This window comes from Paramormyrops kingsleyae, chromosome 4 (assembly GCF_048594095.1).
Source record: "Paramormyrops kingsleyae isolate MSU_618 chromosome 4, PKINGS_0.4, whole genome shotgun sequence".
Lineage (NCBI taxonomy): Eukaryota > Metazoa > Chordata > Actinopteri > Osteoglossiformes > Mormyridae > Paramormyrops > Paramormyrops kingsleyae.
The window spans coordinates 12,270,204-12,285,224 of record NC_132800.1 but is presented as its reverse complement, the minus strand read 5'-3'; the positions used below and the strand labels follow the sequence as shown (position 1 = coordinate 12,285,224).

The window sequence follows — 15,021 nt, the reverse complement described above, 5'->3', positions numbered from 1 at the left end:
GCTGCGAATGTACACCTCAAATAAATGTCTAGTCTGTTTTTAAATGCATAACAGTAATAAAAAATCTTCCAAAGTAGCGGTGGGCAGAGACTGTTTGCGTTAGTTTATATACTTGATTAATTAATATGTGCCTTAGTTACATTGTTAGTTACGTATCAACCAAAACGAATTTATTTTTGCCTAAAATTACCAAAGTAACAATAAAGTCTTAAGTTACAAATTGACAAAAGTTTGATTGAGAAGACCATCCAATTTAGTCGGCGTTTAAGTTGACGCAATTTGTTTTGTGGTGGATTTATTCTCTGAGCATTATATAAGTGCTTAATTAATTTAGAAGCAATCTAATTTGTTCTCATTGCCTATCGAGGTCCTCATTATAAATAAAAATGAAAGTTTAGAAGTTTAGTAAAATATCCACGAGGAAGTTCATATTCTTCGAAGTTCATATATGTAAACGCAGGCCTATGTAGGCTACTATCGATGTACGAGTATTCACAAAATTATTTCTACATAACAGTTATCAACGGAGCGTTAATCAGAAACAAGAACATATAACAGATGAAAGTTTGAATATTCCTTTATCTCATTTTGTAGTAAACATATAAATAATAAACTCTAAACATTTGTTTATGACATCGCCCGATTATGAAAGTTAATGGTACGGTCACCGTATGTATTATATACTATTCAAACTCTGCATTTGGCGCTGTTTAATTCTATAAAACTATTTCCCTATTACAAAATATGAAAAAAAATACATTTTAGTACATTTACAGTAGTAGTTAATTTATTAAAACAAACATCTTGTTCTGTACTACTATATCATATAACGAAATTGTCAGAATGTGCACTTGAAATGTTGGGGAAAACAAAAAGAAAAAAATGGAAAAGGAGATGATTACAGTCGGCAGGTGGCAGATGACGGAAACTGTCCCGTTTTTATAACCTGGCCATAACCAATGAAGACAATAATAGTAAAAAATGAAAGGCAATACAGCACACGATTGGCCAAGACTTTTCGCAACTATTTAAATTAAAATATATTTTTGTATCTTACACTATTTCAAATAACGAAACGTGATTCAGTAAGTAACGATCTGTCAAAATCTAATTTACAATTCTGTGTATAAAAATATAATTTATGGACCCACACGAAGTATGACCCCCAAAATATAACAGTCTGATGCACATATGGACAGAATATCACAAACTCTCTGCTTTTCTCTCTTTACATTTTCTTCTTTTTCTTTGCGTTTTGCCAGAGACGTACAAAAATAGATTCTGAGCAAATAGCTGGCAGCGCGGCGTCAGGATCCATACCGGTGTACCGGCGTACAGTTCACGTGAGAATAAATTATTCAAAGAAAAGTTTTAAGGCTCTTGAAGGTCCATTTATTCTTTGAAAAGGACACATGTAAATGTCAATTAAATAAATACTCCAAGTCCTCCGGCGCTTCTTGTCTCCTTAGGGCTATTTTCGCGTATCCTACATTAGTCATGTCTTACTTCGCGGTTAGACGTTTCAGCTGGAGTTTACTAACATGCCAAGGGGGTGCAGTAAGCGGCTATCCAGGACCCAGTTTCCTATTTGATATAGGATCATGGGGTACCAGTGGACACCGTCATCCGGCGAGGAGCTGCTTGAGTCTAAATGGTTTTCTGGGTACAATAAGGAGGACAATCGGTGAATAAAGCGAACCGGTGCAAAGGCCCAGTGCGCCAGCTGATGGTCTTCTATCACGGCATAGCACGACGCCAACACCTGGTCAACCACCAGGGTTCCTTCAGCGGTTACCGGAGCAAATGAGCCTTGGTGCTCCTCAAGGTAAATCCTCTGAACGGTGACAGCTCTCAGTTGGCGGTTCGTTTCATCCATCACGAACACCTTCTGGCCGGGCTTGACTTCACTGGCAAAAGTTGCCACCATCGCCTCCTGAGGATGGGTAGAGTTCTCCGTGATGAAGATGAGATGGGCGGCAGTGAGGCTTAGCTTTCTGCGCGGCTCCTTGGTTTCTATCACGTAAAACATTCTTCTGGTTGCGAGGTCTTGGTCCATGAACATGATGAAGTCGGTATACATGAGCTTCCCCTCGCCGTCAGCGGCCAGCACCTTGTCGCCGACTCGAAGGTCTTTCACCAGCTTCTTCCTTCCATCTTGGAGAGATACGGAGGCAGAGCCCGGGAAACAGCCTCCAGATTTTGCTGCAACCGAATTTTCTGTTGATGAAAGAATGACAAGCATGGGGTTAAAATTTCTACAAATTTCAAACCTGAACGCAAAAGACAGTGCCGATAGTACTGAAACCCCAATATCAGTTTTCACTTAAACCCAGACAGTTTGGGGATTCATTTTCGATAAAATCATTCATAACGTGTTAGCTTATAGTGTTAAATGTTTACGTTTAATAAGTAGCCATAATGCTTTTTTTGTTTGTTTTTTCTTTTTCGGGAGAGGGGATAGAGCGGTGGTGTTTATGAATGCAGTTTACGTCTTAAAAAATTAGACCGTTGTATTGCTTCAAAAGTGGGGGAAAAAAACTCCGTCTTGAATATCCACGGCCTGGTTAGTCTAATTAAATAGCAATAAAGGCCCGACATTGTCATTCTAATCCAGCTTGTAGTGTGGGCCCACTCTTGGAAAAGGACACTTACGCTTTTCCCAGCCTCCCACCCATATTTGCTCAGGTGCAGAAACCCCTATGTGCCAATTCACGCACATACTCTCCAAAACTAGTGGCATTGCAAACACTATTTGCACAGCGGAGCCACTCTTCCAAGGCACTCAAGATGAGTATTTGAATTTTAAATGAAGGCAGAGGCAACGAATGTTCACAGCCAACCGCCATCAATGTGCCCCTTCTTTAAGCAGCACCGGGCCGCCCTGTTGTCTGTCTGGATGACAATAATTCAGGCCTTGGGAGAAGCCTTCGTTGCATTCCTGTCGCTAGGATCACGCTTCAGGCAAACAGATCGGGGGAATGGGATCGCCTCGCTCGGAATCTTTGCATTTAATCTTCTCATGAGATTCCGCGGCATGAAATACGGCGGGGAACCGCTGAAAAAACAGATTTAGCCGCCCCAGTCCAGCATGGCGCTGTCCAAATTGCACGCTACTGTCACACGACCCTGAATGACACGGGCTAAATATCATGCCAGAGTGTGTGTTGAATTTTAAATAGAAGATTTGGCCCTCGGATCTAGACGCGCTTGAGAATTATAGCATTTATTTGGTTTGATAAAAATGCAAATATATGAATGATACCAAAGCATTTTTGTGTGATAGCAATGAAACCGTATAGTTATGTAGCAGTTTTAGCATTGGTATTTGTCCGCTTCCTTGTAACTGCATATATAATTTACGAGGTTACCTCGATTCTTTGGTTAAGTTGCTTGACAGTATATCTAAGCAGGGTATTTTACAATAACTGGTTATTTGCGGTGCCAAGACGATAAGTATACTATGGTGATTAAAATGCACATATGATTAAATCCAAAAATAACATGAACGCAAAGGAGACACTTTACTTACAATTTCTATATAATAATAATTATTAATAATGATTATGGGCATCTTAGTGGAGAATATTTACACACTGATATGCTATTCACACAGGAACATCAGTTACATTTTAGGGACAGTGTGGGGCGATATTAGATCGTGAAATATTTTTTTTACGGTTCACCTATGGTTTTCTGGTTACTTATACCTTAAAGAGTAATTGTACTAATGTTTTATACTTCACGTTTACGTTAAATTGCGCATACATTTATGTCCAGAGAAACCAGTTAATAACATGAGGTGGCTTCGTTGATAGACGTAGCGACTAGATTTGAACGATTTTATAACATCTTAAAAGGCATGATTTGAATTTTATTATCTGCATACCCAGAGTAATGCTGTGTGTCTACCTGAAAGCCGCAGGATCATTCTGTATGTAAAATATATCCATATTTATCTGATTATTTATTGTTATGTTAATAACGTAGCCTATCCTTAAACTGTGACTTTTAAACCGAATGTTGAAATATGTAAGATATTTATAACAACCAGACAAAGAACAGCAAACTGATTTCTCTATTTGGTATGATGTGTGAACTTTAGATTAAACAAAAAATAGCTACTACTTTGTTGTCATATAATTATTTGTTAATTTATAGCTTTCTTCCATAAATCTTTTACTTGATTATGGGTTTAAAATGAATATTCTTGACGCCCAGGAATTCCAGATTTCAAGAAAATCAGTTTCGGACAAACCCAACGCTTTCGCTCTTTGCGGAACCTCACCTGCTTTTACAGAGCAGTGAATGTGGGCTTTAGATTCATAATAGACCCAATCGAAGCCGGCCTCCACGGCGAGCCGGGACAGCGTGCCGTATTTGCTTTTGTCGCGGTCGGAGGTGGTGATGTCCACCGCACGTCCTTCGTAGTGCAAGGACTCTTCGAAATGGTGTCCGTCCTCGTCCCAGCCCTCCGTCACCCGAAGTTTCACTCCAGGCCACTGATTCATAACCGAAATGGCCAGAGAGTTCAGCTTATCTTTGCATCTCTGTGGAAAAAAACCAAAAACAATTTAAGTTAGATCATACTTTAGAGAATCTAGCCTTCTATAGCTTGTTACTCTGCTTCAGTTTATACACTGGTGCATCCACAGTTGATCAACAACGTAACTTCATAAAATAGGGTTATTGGCCACTGTTTCTTCAACTATTATTGACTGTTTCTAAAAGTTATTAATTTATGTATTTCAACACTTGTGATTAGAATTGCTTGTATGCACCTCTTAGAAATAAATTTTATGAGTCTTTCTAGATTAGCACTTAGGCTATTAGGCGTTACAAAAGCTACAGCAGAAGTCTGAACAGAACAAATGAACTTGAATAATGAATACACAACAACAACAATAATAAAAAAAAATAGGGTTCCATCAGTTTCGCTGCTTGGACCCCTAATAATAGGAATGGGGAAAAACAGAAGGGACTTGCGTTCTCCAGAACCAGCAGATATAGCAAAATCGGAATAGTAGATAATGCTTCAAACAGTAATGTGGTTAAATGCATAAACGTTTCAGAGTTTGAGGAGAAAAAAATCCATCTTAACTAACTGTATCTGTTTAAAATCAAACACTATGAAACCCAAAGGATTTCGCAGACATCACGTGGCAGTGAGACTTTTTTTCCACAAATGGATTTATCAGCTCGTAGAAGCTTTGGTTGTACAAATCACGCAGTGAAGTGCTTAACGTCTGAGCTATTTTGTAGTAAAACCTGTTGGGGCTTCACGATTGCCTTTGGAATTACTCGTAAATAAAAAGCGCAATGTCTTATAGCCTATATCCATTTTATAGCCTTCCGTTATAAATGTCTTTTCCTAAATGCAATATTCCTGTGTGTCGTTATTTCTCTTTTCTTTATAATTTTTCAAGTTTTCGTCAAATGCACTCGGCTATAGTGTCAAATCCTCAGTATCGGAGGGCTGGGAAAAACGCGAGAAAAAGAGAAGTTCTAAACTTTTAATTTATAGATAAATATATATATATATTGATGCCTAACGGAAAACATGGGTACATTTACAATGATTTAAATTTGGCCGAAAGACTTGGAATAACGGGTGCATTTCAGTAATTGTTAGCGTCCAGTTGGTGTTTGAATACAAGAAAACCAAGTTTAAGAACAACGATCTACAATGAAACTGTTCGTCCATCATTAAAGTATTGCACTTGTTAACCGTTCCCTAGACCCCAAGTGAGGATGCCTGACCTTCTCCAGGACAACTCTTCCTTGCACTTTACCAATATGTCAAATAAAACATCACAAAGCGTCCATTCAGGGCTCCCTGGAGGGGAAGGGGACCTTCATTATGTGAGCAGTGCTATTTTTGTGAACGTGACCGGATTGCTTAACGCGTGCTGTTTCACTGCTATCTCAAATCCATAAAATAACCGTTCTTACATGTTGTGCCAATTAACAAAATACATATACCCAGACAGAGAGAATGAGAGAGAGAGATTTCAGACTGTAATAGGTAACACACATAATACTACTGAGCAGAATAATTATCACTGGAAAAAACTTGTTCCTAGTACCTCTATTCTACATTTAGTGCGAAATAAACAGGTTTGCTTTTGCAACATGTTTAAGACAATATGCTAATCCTCCGAGACACTGCGATGAACTGAACCAGCAAAATAATTATGAACCGGTGAATGCGCTTAACAGTCATACTGAGCACTTGTGGCGCACAGATTGGGACATAAAGGCCGTGCCAAACCCATCCCTCTCAACTCTGAGCGGGGCTGTCAGAGTCAAAAGCCGTGCAGCCCAAACTATTTATTAATTCATTGGTCGTGTGCCGCGAATCAGCCAAATTCTGCTCAGTCACCGTGAAGCGCAGCGGGGCTCCTCGGGTTGCCGCTTTGTGCGCTGGACAAAGTTGTTCAACAAGCCTGCGCCGGCGGCTCTTAATCTCCCCACAAACGAATTGGTTAATGGGAACACTTATCGGGTACCTGTCAATGCAAACAACTCGCTACTTCTTCCAAATTATGCCTCGTTTGCCATATTTTCGCAAAATAATTTAATGGAGCCGGGTCGTGGTTCCGGCATCTTACAGGGGGGCGGTATTCATTGAAATATCCTTACAGGAACAATTTAAACCTTTATAGCCGAAAGCTTTCCTTGGTTTGACGTTGCGTTTACACAGACTGCGCCCTCAGGATGTTTTGCTTTCTCCGTCTTAATAACCTGAACTGCTATGCGATTTAGCCTACATTTCAGGAAACCGCAGCAAACCAAAATTGCAACTGCTATGAAAAAGCTTGTCGGGCATCATTTTGTATCAAACTACACCAAAATCTTTTGACCGGTCAGCTTGTTGCACCGCACCTGTGCTCGATCACAGCAGTGGTATCATTCCCAACTATGCAAAACCTATACGAAACGATCGGGGAACGGAAAATATTATATTAAATAGATTTTCTGCATAACAATTAACCCAGTGTTACTGGAGTGCAAGAATAGGTTGGTTATTTATAATCACAATCTTTAAATAGTGCTATCGGTTCGTTTCATACTACACGCCCTTGGCCTTTAAGTCGGCCAAACGCATTATTTATCTATTTTAACAAAACTTTGAACATATATTTTACAGTCAGCTATCACTAAACGTACTAATGATGGTAAATCCGTATGGCCAGCACGAATAATTCCTAGTTAACTGCAGTGATCTCTGAAGCAGGGCAAGATGAGCGTCGCTTTAGATAATTCCCAAGTACCGACGAAAAGGCACGGCGTTTTAAAACGAGGATTTTTGTCTGTTCCCATTTTGTGAACGAGTTTAGCTAAAGGTTGGGATAATGGCTATAAAAAGATCCTCCCTGGAGCTGGCGCAGTCGGGTTGTCATTGGTTATATAAAATACAAACTGAAAGCCTTAGCCTTTCCGATCGATAAGGTGACAGTAAGTGGAGCTGAAAATAACAGACGCGTCTGACTAGCTGCGGATCGCGCCGTCTTGCAGCCCCCAGTCGCGATGACCGTGGACTACAGGGACCGATCTGACTCTTACAATTACGCAGCGTGTGGGCTACGCTTCTCCTAAGCCTGCAAGGTTAAAAGCATATACTGTGTATGCATCGTTAGCGAGGAGCTTATTGCGCTGTAACGCGCTTTCTCAACGCGCCGGCTTAATACATAATTGGAGCTCGTTTCGTTAATCTGGTTCAGCGAAGCAGGCGCACTTCGGGTCGTGCATAAGAAGGCAGGACACGGAAAAAAATCCTAAAATATTTCCATGTAATAAATAATCCAGTTTAATCCTCTAACAAACATTACAGTTTTTATTCACAGCCTTATTTTACAAATAAGCCACCGCGGAACTGTGTATCTATAGCCCAGACATGTGCAAGGAAAATTATCTGGAATGTTCATTTATGACCCATATATAACCCAAACTCGTCGCTCCAAGCAGGCCATGAAGACCAAGTATATTTAATCACAGAGATCGCTCTAATTGTTCACCATGCAGTTCATCTGAACGCACCGCGTACATGTAAAAACGGATCTTCATTGTGCAATTAGCTTTATCGCTTTACAACGGCGCAACGCTGATTGAAAAAAATACGAGTTTCCTGCGTACGCCAATAATTGCCAAAGTCCCGCCCCGTTATTAAGTAGCAATTGTCAACTGAACATTCTTAAAGAAATTACAATATTTTCATGCAAAGACGAAAGCCGCTTTAAACAAGCTTTTTATATGACCGGACTGATTAATCTAAGGCAGAGACGCGGGGAGACTGAGTGGTCCTGCAATTTCATTCCGTAATTAGGTACCACATAATTAACATAGGTGGTACTGTAACAGTTACGTTTTTCTATAGTTAGGTATATATTTTGATATGTAAAACTTGAATGTATTTTATCAATTCTGTACATATTTGCCTTGCGTGTAACGTAACACAAATACAAATATAGATGTATTGAGTGGATAGTGAACTACATCAATATTTCCTGAAAAATGCTATGACAAGAGCAAATAAGTGCCTTGTCTATCGGCATTTACTTGAAGCTGTATCTCCTATACACTTTAATCGTTAATTGCTGCCTAGTGAACCTGCACACACAAAAATAACACACCAAGACGAGATAAATCACCCCGGGCATATTTCATTTCGATCAGCCCTGACTTCTGAGAGTTTAAAGGCGGCTGGTTGAATGATGTGGCCCGTAATTTCGCTGCACAATCAGCGTCCGAAACGACAGATGCGTCGGCTGTGACAGTGTCTAAGAATAAACAGTTTCCCCCCTTTTTTACTGTACCTGTGTCATCAGCCTGTCAGCGCCAGTGTTTTCTTCGTCCTTAAAAATAATGTCAGGATTGTAATTGGGAGTCAGCTCCTTAAATCTCTCAGAGTTTCTCGTTATCTTGCCTTCATATCGGCCACTGGCCCCAAGGGTCTTCTCGGCAACGTTGGGAATGAACTGCTTGTACGCTAAAGGTGTCAGCTTCTTTGGGTGTCTTCTCCTTCCGTAGCCCCTGCCCGGTCCACAAGCCAACCCAGAGGAAATAACAGATACGAAGATAAAGAAAATGAGCACAGAGCGCGTTAACGGTGGCATTTCGTCCATCGATACCTAATTAATTAACAGCGGCTGTGAATCTATGGCTCCCTCGCCCTCACACCCCCCGGCTTCCGATGCCTTGTCTCCCTGACTATCCACCGATCACTACCGTGGCAGGTGCGGAAATGTCAGCTTCTGGTCGTTAATAACGGAACACATCGGAGTTGGGTCGCTGCAGCGCGGAGGAAAAAGGGCAAACGGGCTGTGGATCTAATGGCAGGCTGCAGACGTTTGTGAGAAGTCTGCCTTTACTGCTATGTATTATACGTGCGATCTATGGCAAGGGAGCGAGCTGATTGGCTCGACTAGACCGCTGTTATACCACATAAGACAAAAAATCTTTAAAGAATTTTTTTTCACCTGAAGGGTGGGTTTGAGGGGAGGGGCTGGCCTCTGTGGGAAAACATCAATTACAAGTTTCTCCCATCTTTTTATTTCTTAGAGCTTGTTTTAAACCCACACATGTCAGCCAGGAAACGAGTGTATCTCAGCAGAAGTAATTCTGTCTGGACAGTTTAATTTTATTATTCTGTGTCCAGTAAATCAATAAATTATCAAGCTGGGATATGCCCCATAACCTACTTATTATTAAAGACTATTACAGTGCATGGGCGATTAAGCGATTTAATTGCGAGTTTTAAAGATGATGCACGGAGTAGGTATATGACAAAATTAACACAGTCATAAAATACTTCTAACGTAATGGCATTGCTACTGACCGTCGATGCTCTGTACTTTGTACTTTTTTATGACTGTTCCAGTTCCTCCAGTGTTAAGTCCCCGGTAATCGTTAAAATATCACGACCTCAATAAAGGACCCCGCACGTTTTAAAAGGTGACACAACGACAACGAACCTCTGTGAGAGTTATAAGGGGGTTTGCTCAACATGCAAAAAGTTTTTAAGTTTTTTTTTTTCTGGTGCAAAATTAGATAGTTCCACCTAAAGAAAGATTATCGTAAAGAGAAAGTAAGATAAGCGTTATCTTTTATAAAGTTTCATACAGTTTGCATCTGTAAGAAAACTTCTTAAGAAAGTTGTATTAGGTAGAACTTTTACCACAGACAGTGTATGGTTGTAATGTGCTTTGAATCATAACTTGTAGATTGAACGTGACAGTGCAATTTCACACCAATACAGCGCACAGAAGACAACATTTAAATCCTTTTCTTATTGTATTTAAACAATTCTTTGTAAATACACACTGGTCCCGGTCCCTCCCTGCGCGTTGCCATGGCGCAGCCAATAAATGTTAACAAACGTATTGATTCAGAAACAACAGTCTTTTCAGGTTCTGCTGAAGATCCCACAGGCGTGAGTTCATGTGGAGTCGGATGTATTACCAGCTTTCAGATGAGCGCCGCCTAGGGCGCCATTGCCTATTCGTGCTGATATCGCCATCGTTTATTTATTTATTTATTTAACTACTTATTTTCGGTAGACACAGTTATTTCTTTGTAATTAAAAGAGGTAACATTTAATACAAGAAATCTATCTGTCTGTCTGTCTGTCTGTCTATCTATCTATTTATCTGTCTGTCTGTCTGTCTGTCTGTCCTCCGCACTCCCTGCCCATTGGTCCTCATTCATGTATTTTACTGAATCAGACTGCTTCAGAATTGTTCTCAATTAGGGCTGAGGGATGAGACCTGTCCTACAGCACACCCCTGGGCAGTGAATATTGGGAGGGGATTGTTCTGTGTACATAAGCCCACTTGTCTTGAATCACAGACCAGGGTTCTTTTTGGGAGGGGTGGGGGGGGGAGATAAGACCCAAAGACCTTAGCCTCCAGGGTCCATCTCATTGTCTGATTTAGCCATGGCAACGGGGAACTGGCTGCCCCATAGCAGCAGCGCCGGCTATGCCCACAGCTGCCTCACATTCCCTTTGTTCCCTGCTTCTATTTGCCCACTGTCTTTAGATGTGGAAAATGCCATTTCCCTCATTCAGGGCAACACCCAGGTGCCATTTGGGTGGGGAGGGGGCTCATCCATCAGAGGTGTGCGGAAGGGTTTTTTTTCTTTCTTTTTTCGCACTGTGACTGGCCACCAAAGTGGTCATGAGGTAGAATTAAGGACCTGAGAATAATGGGTTAATGTCCTGGGGTGAATGTTCGTGCTGGTGTCCGGGTGTGGTATTGTACCGTACATAAACAGCTCCACTGGAGTCTGCAGTCATACAGACTGATAAGGTATGAACCTGAAAGTCATGTGATTAACCCGAGGTGACGGTCTCCAGCAAGGAAACGCTCTCTTTGTTGACACTGCTGATGGTATTGCGGTCATGGAACCATGGATCAGGACATTAATCAGCACATTGAATAATTCCACCTGAGAAACATGGTACATTCTGTAGTGGGAAGTCCCTCAGAAACAGGGAAACAATGATGAAGGAATTCACATACAGGGACTTTCATGTCAGGTGATGGCTCTATAGAAAGGAAAGGGATCTATATCCAGAGGACCAAAGGAGCCAGAGGAAGAGAGCCTGAGCAAAGTAAATGACATTGAACGTGTTGAACAGGGTCATCACTGCACAGCCAGTGATACTGACATGAAGCAGCCGCATATCATTTCTCTTTATGTCATTTCGAGTTATATCTCTTCATATGAATTTATTAAGTAAAAGTATAAAGAATGAGTAAGAAATGGAATACAGTGCTGTGGTAATGGCTTTGCCAACTCTGCTTTACCTGCCGCTTAGTTGGGTGATGGCACGTAATTTCAGAATCTTATTGAAAAGCAGAATAACAAGCAGAGTGGTCAAGGTTCCAGTTTGGGGGGGGCAGTGTGTAGCTGAGAGGGTTTGGCAGAATAATCATATGTCCACTGGCTTCTGAAGCAGAGCCGGTACCCCCCTGAAATGCGCTGGGGTGCTGGGTGAAAGGCCTGAGCCTGTGCTTCAGAAGCTTCACTCTCAGGTCAATGTGTCTTATAGGAGACCAAGACTGGATATGCAAAAAGAAGCATTCCAGTCTACTTGTGCAAATAGCAAATAATGATCATCTAACTTGACCCGGAAGGACTTTTGGTTTGAGTCTTGTAAATGGACCGATGCATAAGGGCACGCTACTAGAAGGTATCCTTTAAAGGTCAGTTTAATATGAATGTTAATAAAGGCTACTAGGAACAGGAGTGACTGTCTTGGTTCTTACTGATTTAACATTTAGCATCCGACCCTTCAGAGATGGGTCTCTGTTCGGCCTCAATCAACCAACGTATCCTTTCAACCTGCCCCGCGAAGCAATGCAACTCAGTACCGAAATGTCATCACATTCGTGATAATACTGGACTGACTATGACCGGGCCTAGAAAATATGGCAATAAACCCACGTTCATTGTTGTGCTATGAAGGCGGCACAGAGGAACACGCATCAGCCGCGTGACCTTCCTTGGAGCAGAAGCGCCCATCTGCTTCCTGAGGTATGCTGACGTCTGCTTCCTGAGGTATGCTGATCCTAGAGGGCTGGCTGGACCCACAGATGCTGGGTGAAATGTCATTTTCATCCTTATAAACAATGTGAGGTGGACATCAGAGTCATCATAAGGGGGGGGGGGGGGAGTTAGGAAGACTCCACAGACCCCTGAGTGACCGGGGGAATCTAAAAAATTAGGAATATAACTGGATTGGTCCGGGTTGGGGGTGCCAATATGATATGTTTTCATGGGGCCCAAAATCTCTAGCAGCACCCTTGGTGGACATAGAGAAGATACCCCTAACCCCCAGCTCCATGGGCGCTGCTGCAGGAGGCTGCCCTTCGCTGCCAAGCTTGCTCTCCCCTACTGTATCTCTGTGTCATGGAGAGCAAGATGGGGTCGGCGATAAAGTATCATCATCACCCAAATGCCTTTAAGCTTGACATTAGGCCCCGCCCCCCACTCCCGCAGCTGAATCTGTAGGCCTTGACAAGCCACCACACTGCTCACGATGGGTGTTTTCCTAGGAAAGGTGGTCACCCACATTCAGTAGGTGTGTCTTTTTTATGATTATTATTATCGGTCTCAGTGTCAGGTGCCAATATTGACTTGGTGGTTATATATTTTGCTTACTGCCCAGTCTCATGACCAAATGCATATCTACATATCAGTGTCTCTCATACATCTGTGGACTATTGTGGAGCTTCAGCCCACTTAGTGTGAGACAGTTGAGACCGTTGAGACAGTGAGACAGTGAGACAGGTGAGACAGTGAGACAGTTGAGACAGTGAGACAGTGAGACAGTTGAGACAGTTGAGACAGTGAGACAGTTGAGACAGTGAGACAGGTGAGACAGTGAGACAGTTGAGACAGTGAGACAGTTGAGACAGTTGAGACAGTGAGACAGTGAGACAGTTGAGACAGTGAGACAGTTGAGACAGTGAGTGCCATCAGGGATGCTGGCAATCCAGGAACTGGCTATTTGAAAGATATTAAACAGCAATTTTCTAAGTCACCTTGTGTTTATATTCCTGCATTATTTAGTGTTCAATAGATAGTGAGACATCCCTTTGCCTCTAAAGTTCACATTGCATCTCTGATAACCTTCAGACGTGTCTTTGTTGCAGCAGATAGCCAAGTTACACATAACTTTTGCTTTTGGTGTAACGAAGATGACAGAGTCTCTTAAAATGCTTAAAATGAAATCCATGCGGCAAAGATTGCACAACACACTGAGTTTGGTATGCACTCCGTACGTCTGTCATTAATACATTTGTGAAAGTTTGCTTCCACTAAAGTGAGGTGGACCTAGCCAGTCCAGGACATTTGAAACATTTCAATGTTTTGATTAAATTAACAAAAGTCAAAAGAATTTTCTAATGTAGACAAGTTATTCTGAGTGGCTTAAAATTAGTAATTTTTGGTCAACTTTTGATCAGCTTTTCCTTTGAGGCAAATGTAGCTATTTACCTGATTTTCTGGCATGATTTACTGGGTCACTGTGGACTGTCAGCATCCTCTGTAGGGAGCCATACGTCCCATAGATGAGGGCAACTTCTGCAACTTCCCCATGTGTCATCATTTGGGTGTCTTGCTATTACGGCTAATGAGATGAACCTTAAACCCCAGGCGGAGCTGATCTGATGGATCATGAGATTTCATCTGCACAAGAGGACTGAGGATTTGGATTTATGATACTCTACCAGAGATGCCTACTGTGACACTAGAGAGCAGAGTGGCTTGTAGGTGTGGTCTTCACAGATTCCCTCTTGGGTTGACGGCTCACAGGAGACTGTACACACACTGAAAGGCAGTGAGTTCTCCAGTACACTTCCTCACTGGCTTTGGAAACGAGGGTCAGCTTTGCACTTCTCCCTGACATTCCTCACCCACAGTCTATTTGAGAAGGGCCACCTTTGAACTGTCTTGGGCAAAGAAGAGCCACCACAGGCATGAAGGAACGGAGGGACCTAAGGAGGGACGAAGGAACCGAGGCCCAGCCCTCCTCATTCCACAGAAAACGACCCTTTATTCATCACCTCAAATTATGGAGATATTACTACACACCTGACAGCCACTGATAGCCAAAAACTGGTTCTTCACAGTTCATCAGCCCCCATCAAATCACATTATTATAACATTACCATAACATTATTACTGGCTAATTCCGTCCGTGCATCTTGATCGTTCCCCACAAGAGATATGGCATCTTTCCAAAGATTGTTTTTCTTGGAATCAGTGTTTTTTTGCATGTTATTGTAACCCCCTCAGTTGCAATGACTGAGGGGTCACATACTAGCAGGAACTAAAACAACGCGGTAATATGTCCCTGTTATTCTTCTATGCTAAGCCCCTGGACCCTCAAAAACCAAAGCATCTATTTATTCACTGTTCACCAGTAGCAGCAAATGCAGAAAGCTTGTGGCCTCTTAATCCCGTTCTTCCTGGCAGCTGTCCACATCAGTGCGTCATTAGCATGTAGACATGTAG

At 41.9% G+C, this 15,021-nt stretch overlaps 1 protein-coding gene across 1 annotated transcript; it reads right to left on the bottom strand.

Moving 5' to 3' along the window:
• Window positions 1-561: 561 nt before the first annotated feature.
• Window positions 562-9,389, bottom strand: shha (sonic hedgehog signaling molecule a). Its single transcript, XM_023838720.2, has 3 exons — window positions 8,814-9,389; window positions 4,286-4,547; window positions 562-2,217 (listed from the first exon to the last, which is right to left on the bottom strand). The coding sequence occupies exons 1-3, from the start codon at window positions 9,120-9,122 to the stop codon at window positions 1,523-1,525; spliced, it is 1,266 nt and encodes a 421-aa protein (XP_023694488.1). The 5' UTR covers window positions 9,123-9,389; the 3' UTR covers window positions 562-1,522.
• Between the last annotated feature and the right edge of the window lie 5,632 nt (window positions 9,390-15,021).

What these genes read in the sequence shown, in the direction of transcription:
- shha (XM_023838720.2), bottom strand. Translation starts at nt 9,122, where the DNA reads ATGGACGAAATGCCACCGTTAACGCGCTCTGTGCTCATTTTCTTTATC. An exon ending in CTGACAGGCTGATGACACAG is followed by an intron (nt 4,548 to 8,813) that starts GTACAGTAAAAA and finishes TTTTTTCCACAG; the next exon opens with AGATGCAAAGATAAGCTGAA. An exon ending in TCACTGCTCTGTAAAAGCAG is followed by an intron (nt 2,218 to 4,285) that starts GTGAGGTTCCGC and finishes TTTCATCAACAG; the next exon opens with AAAATTCGGTTGCAGCAAAA.